Below are 17,594 nucleotides of genomic sequence, written 5' to 3'. Positions count from 1 at the left end.
TAAAATTGGTCCTTTGGGCTATCTCCTCAAAAAAATTGTCTGTTTACAAAAATGACGCGATGGAAAGAGATGAACAAAACAACTTTTTTTCCAGGAGTTCCACGAAATGAGTCACGGTCTTCTGCTGCGGTTGGAGAACATCCACCGCAGAAGAAACCGAGTGGTTCCCATCGCGCAAAACCTGGATTTGCAAACCTTGCAAACCCATCACAGTACATTAACGGTACTCTCATTCACATATTTTGCACGTTTTTTTCCCCTCCCCTGTTATTCACACTGCTTTCTCACCCTCACGTAGCAAATGAAAGGGGAGCTGCTGGACTCCCAGCAGAACGTGTCGACCCTCCAGGAGCTGTCGGCTCAGCTGCTGGTGAGCACGGCGGGCACGGAATGTCTGGAGGCGCAGGAGAAGGTGCACGTCATCTCCAACCGGCTGCGTCTCCTCCTACGAGAAGTTGACGGCGACCTGGACCAGTTGCAGAGGCGGATGGAGGACGAGCGCTCGCTACAGGTGGAGACCTGCGTTGCAATGGAGACGGCGGCACTGGCTCTTATTTTGCCGTCGTCCGACTGCCCGTGCTTTTCTTTTTTACCTTTCAGGATTTTTCACCGCTACGCGTCGCCGAATCGGACGTGACCGACGACTCTGCTCCTGCTCTTTCTGATGACTCGGAGTCGTACGTCGAAAAAAGTCAATCGGTATGTTCTTCCGATTTTTAAGATAGTACAAAAAAGTACGAGGGCCCCACTGAAATTAGGAGAAATAACACTCACAAGAAAGCACTGACTAGTGCTTTGGATCAACGGTTTTGTATGAAAAAGTTGCAAAATTGTAATATAAATGCTATTCATCGCTTGGTTCTCATTAACTTACCCATTCTTGAACTTTTTTTATGCTACATAAATTACATGCAATGGCAAATATCTTTATATTTGCGCAGACCACCCATATTTTTGCATCATTTTGGGGGGGAAATTGAATACATGAAAATGGCATGTATTCTCAGTGGTAAAATCTTAATTTTCCTTCTATTGATATCAATGTTTACACACCAAAAAGTATTTTTTTTCATTAGATTACAATACTTTTCTAGGGATATTTGTAATTTTTTGAGTATGGATGGCCCTTATATTTCATAGTATATATATTCCATTCATGTTTTTTTTTAAATAAAACAAAAAAGTGTCTAGCACTTTCTTGTCAAGCTCCCTGTTTTGTTTTCTTTTTGAAATGCTGCTTTCAGCATGTTGATTAAGCAATTTAACTGACCAAGAAATCCTGGCTTTTCTCTTTTTAGCAAAGTAGGACATTTTGCCATTTGACTGGGTGTGATTGAGAAGCCAAGATTTCTTGCCCACCAACCAACCAATCAGTCAATCAATTACATCATTGATTACATTGCTGCTTTGTTGACACTTGTTCCTCTGCAGAGATCTTTTTCAGTTATTTTATGTCTTCATTTGCCTCTTGACTGAAACATTTCTTTTCTTTCTTTTTTTGACGCCTCCCTCCCTGCTCATTATGCCCTTCAGTCCCGAGGCAAAAGTAGTCAGGCCCAACCCGGACCCCTCGAGAGCGGCCCGCGCCACAGGTACATTGAGCGACCCTCCGTGAACTCTACAAAGACGAGAACGCCAGGGGACACTAAACGCGAAATAGACCAACAAAATTCTGTGTGATCTGAATGATTGGGGGGGATGTGTTCCATGGTGTCCCGTCTTTTCTAGAGGTCATGTGACCAGCTCCTGTGTGATCGGGAAGAAGCCTCTTGTCAGGCTCTTCCCTTTTTGCATTCAAATGTTTTTCACTGCTTCACCACCGGTTGGCAAATCCCTTTTTCCACTTTGTACTTTTTAGTCTGTTCCGTTTCCTCCCATTCTCCCTTGGATGTGACATGATGTGATAAACGGTGTCGTTTCCTCTTCAACTCCCATCTTCTCCCTCTCTTCTTTACTTACTCCCTTCCCTTAGAAATGTGTTCAACTAGACTCCTAGTAAAAGCACCTTTTTCCATCTTAAAAAAGACTTTGTATACTAACCCCATCGTTCAAATTGTAATTATACCTCTTATTAATTCTAGGTTACTTTGTTGCATGTTAACAATCAAATTTAATTCATTAACACAAATTCAACATTTTTTTTTCTCCTATTAGCACAATATTGTGGCCACACAAGACCATTACTTCCAATGTATTTACTTAAAGTCCCTTTATTATACCTCAGTGGGTCCTTTACATAATTTGATAGTTTGGTCTTCACAGTCACAACCTGTAGCCCCTTTTTTTATAACATAAATATTTTTAAAAAGCGCACAAGACCATTTTAATGGCATTTTGCTGTTGGCCAGGTAGTCAGAGCCAATTACGCCAAAGTAATGTAATGGAAGTCGGCTTTTTTGCGCAGTGTTATCATATTGTCTCAAAACTAGTGTGAGTTTAAAAGCCATTGAAATTTTCTATTTTCTATAATACAGCTTCTCTGAAAAAAAAAAAACGACAATATACAATAATTGGAATAAGAACTTTTGCACTGGACTCGTACAGTATAAGGTGCTATTGCAGGCATGTACTACAGTGTGTGGATGTATTTGTGTGGGCGATTGGGATAATAGTAGCGGCTGGAACACGTCGTCCCTTCTCCCGATCCGTGGCGCTAACAAGAGGAAGTGTTCAGACAGTGTCCACTTGTAGCATTAGGCCTCACATGGCTTATGTTTGTAAAATAAGCCCACACGACGTTGAATTCTTCTACGCGACTTCCTCTCACTGGCTTTTGCATGGATGGTATTTGTGCGTTACTTTTTTGTGGTTTGTTGCAAGCAGTGTTTCTGTCAACGTGTGTGTGTGTCTGTGTCTATGTACCCATAAAAAATGAATTCTTTTTTCCACTTTATTGAGCAAGATTATTTCCTCTGAGGTGAACAGAGGCAAGGTCTTGTCTATTCCCGTAAGGTTACCAAATCTCTTGTGTTGTGTTTGGTTGGTCAGTTCCTAAAAGGAACTAAGCAAGGTATTTACGAGATAAGAGGAAAATCTTATTTTGGTGCTGAATTGCCACTAATTAAAGAAATGTTTTGGTAATACTGGCGTACTGAACTCCTTTTTCTGCGCAGGAGGCCAGCCACCGGCGCCGCTGGCTGCGTTTCCTCCCCTTCTGACCTTGTGGACGGCGTCTCGTCGCCCTCCTCCAAGCAGCCGTCTTTCCTGCGGAGGGTTCTGCGGGCGGCGTTTCCCGTGCATCTTTTGCTCCTCCTCCTCATCGCCTTGGCCTGCATGGTGCCAATGAGCCAGGAGGACTACAGCTGCCACCTCGCCAACAACTTCGCTCGATCTTTCCACCCGATGCTCCGCTACACTAACGGACCTCCGCCAATATAGCTGCTTTATTTTTTATTTTATTTTTTTATTTCCATCGCATCACTTTGCCAAGGACTCTTGTGAATGTGCCCTTTTTCACCCTGTGCCCACCAACAATATTTAACCTGGACGTTAGACCAATATGTCACTGGCCCTTTAAGAATCAACCTGAAATGTTTATTTTGTTAAATGTACATATATATATTTGAAGGTTGTTGTTTTTTTTTCAATGAGGAGGAACAAAGCACTATTTATATACACTTAATGGGAGCCAAAGTATTCTACTATTCCCAGTGCTGCTATTATTTATGTTCAATCAGCTATGATTATTAGTGTGTAGCTTTTAAACCACTTAAAATGTTAAGATAAGACATGACACGTGTCTCAGACAAGTTAAATACAGGCATCTTTTTTTAAATGATTTTGTTTTTGAAAAGAATCGCGTTTGATACATCCGGAGGAGGGGAAAAATACCCGGATGTAACGGGATTTTGATTTTGAAAAGAAACGCGTTTGATACATCCGGAAGAGTAAAAAAAATACCCGGATGTAACGGACGGTCCGTGAGCGCACCTGTGTCACGCTGTAGTGCGTCGAAAAGTTTGCGCATGGCAATTCCGTTTTTTTTGCTCTAAATTTCTCTTTTTGAAGAGAAATACATCATCTTTCTCTAGTTTTTGTTAATTTTGTTGTTTAGAAACGCCCGATCCCTCGCTGTTTGACAGGTACTGCACTTACGACCACGTACAAAGTCTTTTTTGAGTCAATTTGTATGACTTCTCTCCACCAAATGCCAAGGTTTGTATTCCTAATTTATTTTTTTACGTTCAGTATTTATCAGTCAATGCGATTATAATGACAAATTGTTTTTCATGAGAACTTGTATTTTAAAATCCCACATTTCTTATTGAACTTCTTTTTTCTGCGCATACGCTTGAAAGTGTAATCGATGGTTGTGTTGACAAGTTAAATAACTTTTTTTCATGGTTATTATAATTACTAAGTGATCAGGATATGGGAAATTAGTTTTTTTGATGGAACGGGGATAATGTAAAAAAATGATATGAAAATGGTTATTTATCTCTGTACAGTTTGCTAACTGAATACTCTGTAAATAAAACATTTAATTATTGCGTATTACCATTCGTATTAGGATTAAACTACGGATTAATTTGAAGATGGAAGATTTTACCTGTACACAATCTCCATCCTCCTTTCTTTCCTACTTTTCTAGTCTGATTCAGATATTTCTTAGGCCAGCAGAGAAGGCCTTGAAGGCCTTGAAGGCCTTGAAGGCCCTGATGGCACACCACTGCCAAGTATCATTTAAATGTCTAGAAGTAGAAAACAAAACACTAAAGTGCATGTCATCACAGTGTTCATAATGTGCAATACTGTATTTTAAAGGATTAAAGCCCAACCAAAAAATATTTACAACTCCCCCCACTAACTAATGCACGTTATGATGAAAACAATGTATTTTTTTAAGTATGAATGCCCAATCAACACGTATTTATTATTATGTATTTTTTTTCTTGAAAAGTCCGTCTTGAAAATGGCTTTGGACAGTAAATCTGCAAACAAATCAATTTCTTCTCCTCCCTCAGCCATTGCGGGTTGACAAAACCACTATTAATTCAACACAACAATATATTTGCTTGTGCAGCTCGCTACAGATACAGCTTGCTAGCTCTGGCTACTCCACTCTATCACTAGCCAATCATAGTTGATGAAAGTGATGACGTATCCCTACGCCTGTGACAAGGCAATGACGTATCCCTACGCCTGCCAAAAGGCCTTGGTGTCATCAAATCAAATTCTGATTGGTTAGAGCAACAGTCTTATCGACGCTTGTTTAATGCAGCAGAGCCTACAGAACTGATTGTGAATATCTTGAGGCAAATTACTGACCCAGGCAACAAATAATGGCTGAAATGTGATTGGTCAAATGATTCAATATGAAAACACACATCTGGAAGCAGTGCAACCAGGGGGAAAAGCAATGAAAGGAAGCTAACAGACAATTTGGAATTATTTAATAAGTATTCATGGACAAAATATAATTAACATCAGTCTGTGATTCACATATTTCTTAGGCCAGCAGAGAAGGCCTTGAAAGCCCTGACGGCACACCACTGCTATTAATAAATAAATTTAAGGTCAGAAAAAGTTGGGTGAAGTGGAAAAAATGCTTTTGTTTTGCGTTGTATGGCTCAAACATTTATTTTTTTTGCCAGGTAAATGCTTACATTTATTCTCAAAGACATTTTGTAATCACTAATACGTTTTAGCATCTAATCATGATAAAAGTGACAATGGAACTGAAAATAATCAACATTTAATACAAAACAAGTGCAAGTGAACAAAACTACAACGTTACCCAAAAGAGTGGCTCGGATTTCAAGCAATAAAACTCTCAGAAAATGCAGATGGTTCAATGTTTTTGTTTTCAATCCAACAATACAGCAGACAGAAACACAAAACACTATCAATCGTGATCAGAATATGCTTCACAAATAGGTCAAACTGCTATTAATTTAGCGAACATTAGACATCAGACATGTTGGTACTCCGTCGGCAGGTAAGTAAATGACAAATGTTCGATCACAGCTTGTTACGCAAATAAATGAAGGTAATGCCCAGTAGCCCCTTCAAGCCAAGAGGAAGTGCACTTTGGTTCAACGGGAATTAAAAGAAAAAACATGAAATTCAAATAGTGCATTTGGCACATAAGCTTCAGAAGCAATAGTGGAAAAGTCAAAAGAGCATCGAGCAATGTCGAAAGATGTTGCAAATGTATAAATAATCATCAAATGAGCTCCAGTACAACACTGATCATTTGTCCTTCTCACAGGATTTCTGTGCAGTCTGGGTGGGAGCCGCTGAACTGCAGTACACCGGGACACGGGGGACCCCTGCTCAGGCTCTCGTGGGTCCCGCGGCCTCCTGAACTGGACGTCTGGCCGCTGCTAATGGTTGGCGACCAGATCGGCGTGGGTCTGATGGGCTGCTGAAGGCGGTGAGCATCCAACATCTCCAGCAATAGGTTATACAGTGGCACTTTGTTCTTGCACTTCATGCTGTATAGGTGCTCCATGCCTTTGTTACTGCAAATATACATGAAATAATACATTGTAGAAACCTGAAGGTTGAGTAGAATATGGAATCTATCCACGTTTTTGCAAGTCAAAACACAGTAACTGGCAGCAATGTACCGTATTTTCACGACTATAAGGCGCACCGCATTATAAGGTGCACCCTCAATGAATGACACATTTGAATTTTTTTTCCATATATAAAGCACATTGGATTATAAGGCGCCTTGTCTATTTTGGAGAAAATTTAATTGCGCCTTATAGTCGTGAAAATACGGTAATGTCGACCTGAGCTGATGTCATAATCTTCCATCAATTGATTTTTAGTATGCCTACTCCCATAGTTTTTTGAAAGTCTATTTTACCTCATGTGTCTGAAATGAGAGAGGGGAAAGAGCAGCTGGGCCTGCCGCCTGGCCTGCTGCCTCACCGAGCATCCTGATTGGCTAATGTGATGTATGAGTGCGTCTGTGATGGTGTCCAGCATGCCCTGTACTGCCACGCTGTTGTGGAGAGGCTCCATGGAACCGGTGCAGAAGGCAAAAGCACCTGTACAATAGACAAAAAATATATATGAACAGGTGGGGCATATGAGATTTGATTCTATGTATTCCATCTTTTGGTTGAAACTGATTTGTCGCCATATTTCATTATGGTAACACGGTGCCAATATTCTACAAAGACTAATTTAGGACTACGTTACTAGGGTACTCGGACGTTTGGTCGCCGGACATTTGGTCGCCCGGACGTTTGGTCGCCCGGACGTTTGGTCGCCCGGACGTTTGGTCACCCGGACGTTTGGTCGCCCGGACGTTTGGTCGCCGGACGTTTTTTCGCCGGACGTTTTACAACAAGACAGAGTTTACTGTTGAAACCAGCTCTCAAAATTATATTCATGAGAGAGAGTTTAATATCTAAATATCTACTGTTGAAACCAGCTCTCAAAATTATATTCACCCGGGCGACCAAACGTCCGGCGACCAAACGTCCGGTCACGCGTTACTATAGGCTAGGGTGGGGTTGATCTGTCATTTGTTTTAAAAAATTGTATATCTTGAGTGAGATTTTCAGATCTCAATCATCTCTAACATTTTAGTATATATTTTTTTATAAAAGCCCTATTCATCTATTCAGAACTTGTTCTGTTGTACAGAACATAAGCATTAGCTGATGGGATTTCATCATTAGATAGTATTGTGTTTTTTAATGGGTTATTGGTGTTGATTTGACTGTGTACAACTGGGTTATGGCTATTATTCAATATTTGAAAAGGTTGACTGACTTGCATGTAAATTTGGGAGAAGCAGTTTCTGACCAGTTTAAAGTCCCTCACATGCGTGAACAGGGTCAACCTTGAAAGCATCTTGATGTCATGAAGACAGTGGAACGTAGAACTTGAGATCATTAGGTGTAAATTTTAAATTGTGGATAAATGCATATGTCCACATAGGGACGGCCAACACAGTTTATATCAATTGGGACACAACGCCTATTGGAGAGACTGCAGCTATTTGAGGAAATATTGGAGGAAAGTTTTGATAAAAGATTGAGAGTGGAAGTTCGTGTGCCCACGCAGCAATCAAAGGTTCATTGGACTCATGCAGCTGAGTCGTCTCCGTCATCTCTTTGGTATTTTCGCTTTTCCGCTGTAGCAGAATAGCCTCATCTTTGGGTAGAGCTCGTCCTTTTTGCGCGTTGCCACGTGTTGCCTTGGCAACGCTCGGTGGCCTTCCCGGGACATAGTGTTCGTGTGCGCCAATATGTTGCCGTCTATCCGTTCTCGGGAGCACAAACAATCAACAACAAACACGTGTTTTGATGTGTCAGCTTTGGGGGCGATTAAAATATTAGATCTCCGCTTACCGGAGTTGAGCAAGATGATAGCTTTGAGGCAGAAGAACTCTTCGGCCTTGATTCTGAGCATTCGGAAACGAGAGGCTGTGGCCAGCAGCATGTCGAAGATCTCCGCCATGCCTTCCACGCAGTCCCCTTCACTCCTGCACAACACAAACAAACATCCCGCCAACGACTCATCCATGGAGTTGACTGGAATATTCACAAAGCGCTGAAAACTGCTCAAAGCAGTCTGCTAGGGTCTGCTGGTTGAAAGTTGAATTACACCCAGAGTAAAATTGAGTAACAAACAGGACCAAAACCTTGTGCTATGTCCAGGACCACAAAATCCTGATGCCACTATCCACTGTTTTCACTAGTGTTGGCATTTACATTTGATTCTTGCAAAAAAAAAAATTAACAACCTCTGTGATGAATAATTAAGTTTATTGCTGCAGAGGTGACCAAAGAATCAGGCTAAGAGGTGTTATGTGCCATTATGTATACAAACACGAACAGAATAATTTAAGAGATGCACATACCTGATACCTCACTTAATGTAATCCATTCCATCACTTTGTGGAAAGCTTGTTACGTGGAACATTTCCCCACGTTTGAAATGGTCTGTTCTTCGTGTTCTCCAAGTCGCTTGTGTAATCCCTTCCTTTTTTTAAAAATCAGCCTTCCAATGAAACCCTTGTGAACGGCACCCCCCTTAATATATTTTTTTCATACAAATGATTCAAATTGTGAGGTTTTGGTTTTTTTTTAAATCTCTAAATCGTTCCGTTTTTTGTGTTTATTGATAAATCTGAAAAAACGACTTTTATTCTGAGACGGTATTATGCTGTATCTGCCCTGTGATTGGCTGGCGACCAGTCTAGAGTGTATCATTCTTACTAAAATTGTAAAACCCGGGACCATAATTAGGGGCAGTACTATAGAAAAATGACGGGGAGTCTCCATCAATCTAAAGCCAAAAACGGAGCTAATAGCTGCTCGACTTTTGGGCGTCGTAGACAAGCGACGGGAGGGCGGATGCTATCATAGCGTTGGTGGTGGTGCAGCTAAGGGAATGCGTCCACCATGACCCGCTGCGTTTTAGTCATCACGTCCAATCTGGCAGGACACTTAGACCAGGGGCTGCCTTTTTCCAGATAATACGTTAATACATTTCCCGATCAAATGGGACCATCAAGCCCAGCAAGCTAAAAGCTTTGTCTGTCTGCCTCTGGCTCATCTGTCATGCTGCCTTTATTATTTTTTTTCTTTCCCCCTCCCAAAGGTAGACGTGATGATTGGTCAGGGTGTTTACTCAGAACACGGGAGGGGCAGGCGTCCCCTTCTTCCATCTCGATTTCCGTATCCTCTTCACTCTCCCTCCTGACGCCGTCATTCATTTTCTGTCATTCTGTGCATTGATGCTTTGATTACATCTGTCCTGGTTGCCAGCGAGGCTCTATAATGATGCCGCTCGCGGGGGTCCTCTCTTCGCCGCGGGGGACCCATAATTAGTCTTTCACTGTACGACACTGTATGACAAGATGTGTTGGGGTGGCACAATGGCCGCTGAGGTGCGAAATGAAAAATCTACAATGCTGATGTGTCGCTCTTGAGGTGTGTGCGAGAGTAGAGAGAGAGAGAAGCAAAGAGGACGTGTCCCAGAAGTAGGCCAGTGTTCCTCTCCTCTTTTACCTGTCCAGAATGAGGTCCTGAGCGAAGATGAGCTTGCCTGGATAGTGGACGGACCTCCAGACGAGGCCGATCATCAGCACCTCCAGCCACGAGCTCTCCAGCAGCTGCACCTGGTCGTGCAGGGACAGCTGGAGGAAGCCTGAGCACAAAGTCACGTGACATGCGTACAGCACACTTGACACACGGTGACTGTCGCCAAGTCCAGCCGGATCAAACACGGATAGATTTCATCACGGTGCGCGTCATTTAATGGCGTTTTTGTGACTTCTGCCTAGTCAAGCCACGCAAATGCAATGCAATGCTGCCGCCGTGGTTGTACGTCTGAGTGCACGCAGCCATCTCGTGTAATTACCATTGCTGTTGCCTGATTTGCAATTAAAACGGGAGCTTTTGGTGACCCGCCACGTGGTGAAGTCTAAAAATAGGATTTAGTCACTTAAGAGAGCCAAAGGTGACATGTGGTCCATTTGGACTCTGGCAGGGAGGGGGTGTTTGCCTAGGCTCCAACAACCCTCACAAAGGTGTTAACTGTAATTACCAGCACTGTAATTGCTCCGCTGTTCTCTGCGTGAACGTGTGGATCGCTTCCAGTGTCACTTCTACTTTTTGTAATCTAACGTGTGGTGTTTTAATTGTGCTCGAAGCTGTCAATGTCCGAAATTTATTGGAGTTTTTGCCCTTGTCTAGTTGTGTATGTGACCAGGTCAAATGGATTGGACATCTATCATCATTGATGGAATTGAAACATGATTATTCCACTATCAGTCAATGTTCCCTCTAATTTTTTTTGTTTTGTCTGGATTTACAGACAGCCTCCCTGAGCACACCGAGGACCACTGTGAGCAAGAACAGAAGTGCCCGCTATGGCCACACACCAGTATCACACCTGGGTAGGTTTTCTGAGTGTTTTATAAATCACATGATTTTAAATATTAGTGGACAGTGCGGAACCATATTTATAGGCCTAATGTGTTGAAGACAATTCTTTAAAAAAAATGTCCAGGTGAGGTGGTAAGAGTATGGCCGCCATTTTCAAAGCATTCATTGAGTAATTTAGAGTGTAGTGTATTTGTGCATTTGGATTGCGTGAAGATGGATGTTATTGTTGGAATTCATTTAGTATTTTGATATACAGGTTGTATACTTGTTACAATATTACTTCACAGTTAAGGTGTATTTTACTGGGCCCTGTAACTTAAATGCCTTTCTGGAGTTGTGGAATTCTTTAGCATACTAGCAGGCAGCGTTTGTTATAGGGCTTTACCTGGCAGTTTCTTGGCCCAGGCGATCATGTGAACCAGCTCCTTGTCCGCCATGCTGGTAAGCAGCATCATCATGTCGACCTCTGTATATGGTCGGCTCAGCTTTTGTCGGGAACATAGTATCGGAGGTTCAGCCCACTGCAGCAGGAGAAGAACCTAACGATGGAGAAAAAGAAAAAAAAATCTTCCAATCACGTGACGGCTTCGTTCATTTTAAGTGTATTTTTAGCTTCTGTCTTTTTGCGATTAAAGACCTGGTCAGGCGGGATATCCGTTACTGATGATCTCCCCCCACTAACACTTCTGCAGCCGCTTTGCTTCCTCCCGTCCTGTGGGGGGCTTTTTCTATGTTCCGTCTCCTTGGTAGACTTCTCCGTGGCGCTGGTCCGCCGCTTTTCACGGCGTGTAACGCGACCGCGGTCTTTGCGCACACCTTGTGGAAACAGCAGTATCATGCCCAAGAAAATGGATTACCGTATTGCTTCAAATTGCGGCCTTTATACACTTAAAAACACAACACAGGCGGCTACCTACGCAAGCAGAAATAAAACCGTTGGCAACTGTTCTACTCTCACGTCATTACAATATTATTCACAAACGGACATGAAATAGTAAACCACTGAACCTACTCCGACTCCGGCGCTAACCAAAACAGCGGAACCTACCGAGGCACAAAAACAGTCTCAGATGCATTGAAGTGAGGAGTCTTACCGGCTGCCACTTGGATGTTATAAACGACTTCCCTGCACAGTACGAAAGCAGTTAAGTTACGTGGAGAGGGCATCTTTTCGGGGAGTCGCCTTCCAGTTCAGACCCGCTGTGCTCACTCCACAGTGTTGCATGCATGCAATGTTATGTTTGTGTTCGTGTGCGGTCGATTGGTCGCCGGTCTTTTGGTCGCCGTCTATTGGTCGCTGGTCTTTTGGTCGCCCGGACCCAAACAACGGGAGACCAAAAGACCGGCGACAAAACAAGTTAAAACAACATCGCATCAATAAAAGCCAACAATGGCCATGAGCAGTTTCACTGAGCCGACGTGTGAGTGTATAAGAGTTTGTATGTACATGCGTTGTCCCTTTTAAGAAGCTACGTCAGTCAGGGTATTAACAAGTTCTCCAACAAAAAACAATAAAAGTATGGGAAATTTGGAGCTTTTCTTTAGCCTAATAATTAATAGGGCATTAAGTATGACTAAATAATAATTTGCAGTTTGTATTTAGGGAATTTGAGCAATAATTTAAATGGTACTTATCAATAACCTTCCGAGCGACCAAAAGACCGAGTACTGTTTGTGTTCATCTCCCGTGTCATATGAAATTGAATGTAATTGATAGTCTTTAACCAAGACAATCAAACCGATAGAAAGTTGCTTTTTAAACTGTTTGACAACTGAAAGAATGCTTCACATCGATTAAGTAAAAATGAACAACTGCTAACTAGACTGTTTTCAGAATTAAGCGATATCAATCTGTCGTATTTTTATATCACCGAAACTTATCCTTTGAAAAAGGGAGTTTAGACTACATCCACTGCATGTACTAGTATGACATAACCTGTTTGTCAAAGTAAATGATGCCTGTTACTCTCACCAGATAAGATATTAAACGCCCCTAGCAACTATGTAAAAGAATATAGATTTAGTGAATATAGTACATATTGGTGTGTTTGTACAATTCCCACTTATAAAGTAGATAAATGCATCGTAGTAAATCATGGAGAGTGGGTGACATGGTCCTGACATGGAAGGCAGCAGGCTACCAGCACATAGTTTAAGGATGTGTATGTGATTCAAGAAGAATGAAAACAAAAATGTGGCTCTGCACTAATCAGTGCTCCTACTCCTTAAGAGGAAATCACTTCAAGGTTAAAGTTAAACTTAGCCTGAAGAATGCCAGTGAATGCACGTATTTGTGGCTTTCGCAAGTAAGAGCTTCTCCGACGAAGCATAGACTGAACTTCATGAAGTTGATACTATATAGACGTCATAAGGTTGACAGCAATTTTTTTGGCTGTTCTTGCCCACCTCCTTTCATCATGCCCACTTCGTAACACTTCCTGAGTCGGCACGCCTGGCAGCTCTTCCTGCGATTCCTGTCAATAGTGCACTGATTGGTTGCTGGGCACACGTAGTCATTGTGACCTGAAAATGGGGGGGAGAGGAGGGGAAATCTATTACAGACTAGAAGAGGCCCTGCTCTAGTGTTCAGTTCACATTGAGGTTATTTAGTGTCCAGGAACACTCCATTCCCATCTTAAATGGATCTGTGATGGAGGAAATTAAAAGGTGGCATCCTCTGCTTTGTCATCACCATGGAGACTATTGGTTTCTTTGACCGTTCTTTGCATCAATATGGCGTCACAAACATGAGTAAGCCGCACAAGGCGACTGGCGCATTTGGTCTGGAGAAGCACAACCTGAGCGAGGTTGGACACTCCAACGTTGGACAAACATTCTTCTGGCTTTTGTTTGCCTTTGTGTGGCAATCAGCCAGCTTCTGTTTGACATTTTGTTTCTCTCTCTCAAGGCTTGACACTGACACGGGCCTGCTGGAGTGTGAGCAGTCACTTTTGCCATTTAGACATTTTATTTCATTTATTTTTGTTTGTCTCTATTTTTTGAGAGCAGATGAGATTCGCCACCTAGTCTTTACATATTCCAAATCCAAAAGCAATGGAACGCTACCATCTACAAGTAAATTAGACCCACCACTGTTGTAATGACATGTTAAGTGCATTTCCCAAATCTGAGTATACATGTTAAATATAGAGGAATTTGTGTCTACCTTGGATGCTCCTCTTAAAGAACGCCTTGCATCCTTCGCAGGACCACACCCCGTAGTGGTAGCCGGAGGCGTAGTCGCTGCAAACGGCACAGAAGCGCGTCTCTTTGGCCATCTCAAAGACCCCAATGGCAGCGGCCTCCGAGCCCCCCATGATGTAAGTCTCGTCACTAGCCGCGTGGTCGTCCCTGCACGCCTGCTGCTGACCTACTGTCTCACTGGACCTGTCACAGATAAGAGTCTTCTAAACATACTTGTGAGGAGCTCCGTGGAAAACTAGATGCTTCGCGCATAGTGTCCAAATGGAAAATGCTGGCCTTTGGAGGTAATTTAGTAATTTTATTGCAACTTTTGTGTGTGCGTGTGAGGGGGAGGTTCTGGATCGTTTCTGAGTCATCTTTCACCTCAGAAACTTTCATTTTAAAGTTGTTTTGACTGCTTTTAGTATCAGATTCATTATTAACAATGAGAAAACAACCGAAAGAAAATACCTTTTTATGTTTTAGAAACTTAATAGGTCCTATAAAAGGAATTTCCCTGGCGGTAGGGAGTCGGAGCAAGTTTTGTAGTCGCCTTGGGTTTGTGCCAAAGATTTTATGACCTTGAATTCAAACTTAAAGGAGGAAATTGTAGTGTGCCAATGTTAGTTGGAGTTAGAACGTTTGTCTTTAACTTTTTCAAAAAAGTGGAGTTTTTTGGGGGGTGGAACGGCTTATCAGTCGTTTTTGTTTGCATTAAAAAAACGTTAAAACTTTAGGGCACATTAGTGTAGCAATTAAATTTTCCACACAAGGAACCATTGCAGTGTTGCTCTTACGTATTGTTCCTGACTCAAGGTCTTGGGCAACGTGCGTAATCTCTGGAATTGAAACGTAGCTTGATCTCGTCCACAGCGATACTGGCCATGTTTTGAATAAAGTCAGAGATTAAACGACCAGTACTTTCATGTTCTGGCGTCACTTGCCGTTTACAGCGTGGGTCTTTTTTTCCACACGTTGTCCTTCAGCTTAACACTTAATTTTCCCTAAACGCTAGTAAACTGTTGTGTGGGTTGCTGGTTTTGAGTTGCCCAATGGGTAAACCACAATCAAAGTTGGGTAAGGGTCTTGCAGAGTCGCCTTCCGCCAAGTATACGCGGGATGAGACAAAGAACTCGACGGACAATGAAAGTGGAAGAGGCTTGTCTCACCTGTAGATGGGAGTTGAAGTGGCCTCCAGATAGTGATGTCCAGGGGGGTGCATGAAAGGACTGAGTCGGGGACTGGTGGGCACAAACACAAGTGGGCTGGTGGGTCCACTTCCCAGCGACTGGAGACTGCCATCCGAGGGCGAACCGTGGGTGTCCAGGGGCGCCGAATAATAGCTGGGCGTGGGGTGCCCATAAAGCGGCGTCTGGGCCGGAGTTGGCGAGGCGTAATCGTATGTTCCCTCCAGGAAGTCCACCGAGGCGACCCTGCCGGACCCCTGGCTCTCTTCGGGGTACATGCCGTTAACGGGGGCGCGAGGTGGGGGCGACGGGCCCAGCGGGGGCAGTTTCTCCAGCTCTGGGGTGGCCGGGCGATTGCCGGGTCTCGGCGGTGGTCCGCAAGGCTTCTTGCTCTTTGCTGGGCTCTGCCTGAGCAACATCACAGCAAAACACCACTGATAAGCAACATGATTTAGACTTGCTCTCCCCTTGGCGGGGAGAAGGGGTGGGGGTGCAGGAACGAGTGTCTCTCTCTCTCTCCCTCCCTCCTGTTCAACTGTTTCTTAATACACATACAGATGTGAGATTCTGGCTGTCCCTGCTTCTCAATAGGAGCACCCCAACGCCCCCCCACACCCTCCACCCAGACTCCCCAGAAGACAAGTCTTAACCTCCTTCCCGCCCTTCTTTCCGCCGATGTGTAGGAGGGAATGCTAGAAGGGTTTGCAACAAAAATACCTCAAAGCTAGACAAAATGGAAGTGGCGCTTCCCGTCCAACGCGACTATCCCGTCCCACGCCAAAAGATGATCTCTTGCCCTTTGTTTGACGCAGGAGGGCCTTCATCTACGCTCTCGGAATATTCATGGTTCATTTAGCCGATCTCCATCTTGACGTAAAAGCGCTCTGAGTATTTGCCTCCACGTTATCGAACACACCTGAGACTTCGGTCAATTAAAGCAACAGTCCCCCCCCACCTCCTCCAAAAGCAAACGGCCTTAAAGCAACAAGAGAGAAAATCGCGGCTCACCTCTTCACACGACAACCGTCTTCTCCGCCGCTCGCCTCGTTTTGTTCATCCCTCCGACTCGCGCTCATTCAGCTGGACTCGCTGGGCAAAGTGGAAACAGTGGGGAGGGAAAAAAAAATGAGAATAAACAAATTAAAAGATGCAGTCAAATCGATGGAGGCGGTGCGCCAGGTCACCATAACACAGCAAACAACGCGGCAGGTCAAATCTCATTTCAGTAGCCAGTAATTACACAATCCACTCCCAACGATGGAATCAAATAGATACGGAGAATTTTCTATTTATCATCATTTCATTACTTTAATACACATTTGCTTTGACAATAACATGATATCACATTGCGAACTAGTGTCTATTCTACCACAGGGAAAAAAACTAAACAAAGGGATGGAGTTTTAACGCAAATAAAAGACTTCAAGCCTTGCACAATCGGGAGTCCTTGCATGTTTTGGGACCACATGTCAAGGTAAAGATTAAGCCTTGCGCTGCAGAAAAACCAGTAACAAGCTGTAATATAGCTCAACCCTGTAAGAGATTGCAAATACATAACAATCTGGTTGTGGAATTAAAACGTGTGCGTGCGCCCGCTTACCTGACACCCACGTCGTTCGGATGCGAGGGTTAAAAGCAACTGCAGACCGTTAGCGAGAGAGAAAGAGCTCAACATTTGGCAGGGGCTTCATTTTCCCATCTCTTTCTTGAGTAAACAGCCCCATTTTCAGAACATGTCAGGTCAAGTGGAAAACAAGATCCCTGATGATGATATACATATTTCATTGCATTTCCCCAGAGGGGGACACAATTAAGTCGTATCAAATTGCAAGAAAATACAGGGAACCGACTAAATCACTTAATTGGCTTATTTAGGGCCACTTAAAGCTCCTTCAGCATTGTCATGCACGTTTGCATCTGCAGCTGTTTTGCAAGCGACGAAGTAGAGTCTAACCTGACCTAGAATAATCAGGAGGTCAACATGTCAACGGTAATGCGAGAGTAAAAACACTACGGCTGAATATTAATGGAGCATTTGTACAGCGCCGTTACTTTTAGCTTGACGATTTGCCTACCTAACGGGCGTCATTTTATCCTGTTGACACCCAGAAATCTGACTTTCAGAAGTGGATTTGGATGCAAATGAGGTCAATAGAGGCCGTAGTTTGTGCCTTTAAATGACAACGGTGAGCAGGAGGCTGTGCTTCTGCATTTGATGAAAAACATTCATTCGAAGTATATAAGATCTTGCCAGGAATCCTTGCGTATGCAGACATGCATTTTGATCATTAAAGAGTGATCGGTTAGTGGCATTCAAGTACAAACTAATTGTTGTCTTTACTGCATCCAGTTCATGTTGTACATT

The 17,594-nt window shown here is 43.2% G+C and overlaps 2 protein-coding genes across 8 annotated transcripts in view; one reads left to right on the top strand and one right to left on the bottom strand.

Annotated features, from left to right (window-relative positions):
• syne1a (spectrin repeat containing, nuclear envelope 1a) overlaps positions 1-4,494 on the top strand; it is an 88,037-nt gene extending 83,543 nt beyond the window's left edge. For all 6 annotated transcript variants that reach the window (XM_077586931.1, XM_077586930.1, XM_077586929.1 and 3 more), the window contains 5 exons: positions 95-223; positions 299-511; positions 601-699; positions 1,534-1,592; positions 3,114-4,494. In XM_077586931.1, the coding sequence (XP_077443057.1) occupies positions 95-223; positions 299-511; positions 601-699; positions 1,534-1,592; positions 3,114-3,378 (765 nt within the window). In that variant the 3' untranslated portion in view covers positions 3,379-4,494. The remainder of the gene's footprint in view (positions 1-94; positions 224-298; positions 512-600; positions 700-1,533; positions 1,593-3,113) is intronic.
• Positions 4,495-5,376: 882 nt separating this feature from the next.
• Positions 5,377-16,845, bottom strand: esr1 (estrogen receptor 1). Of its 2 annotated transcripts, XM_077586932.1 has the most exons (11): positions 16,830-16,845; positions 16,238-16,318; positions 15,212-15,637; positions 14,026-14,246; positions 13,266-13,382; positions 11,497-11,675; positions 11,245-11,398; positions 9,981-10,119; positions 8,316-8,449; positions 6,818-7,001; positions 5,377-6,464 (listed from the first exon to the last, which is right to left on the bottom strand). In XM_077586932.1, exons 2-11 carry the CDS (start codon positions 16,303-16,305, stop codon positions 6,206-6,208), a joined length of 1,881 nt encoding a protein of 626 aa, XP_077443058.1. In that variant the 5' UTR covers positions 16,306-16,318; positions 16,830-16,845; the 3' UTR covers positions 5,377-6,205. The 2 variants fall into 2 exon arrangements, with proteins under 2 accessions (XP_077443058.1, XP_077443059.1); XM_077586933.1 differs by lacking the exons at positions 16,238-16,318; positions 16,830-16,845 and adding an exon at positions 15,947-15,961.
• Between the last annotated feature and the right edge of the window lie 749 nt (positions 16,846-17,594).

This window comes from Stigmatopora argus, chromosome 19, assembly GCF_051989625.1.
Source record: "Stigmatopora argus isolate UIUO_Sarg chromosome 19, RoL_Sarg_1.0, whole genome shotgun sequence".
NCBI lineage: Eukaryota > Metazoa > Chordata > Actinopteri > Syngnathiformes > Syngnathidae > Stigmatopora > Stigmatopora argus.
This window is presented reverse-complemented; position numbering and strand designations above follow the sequence as displayed.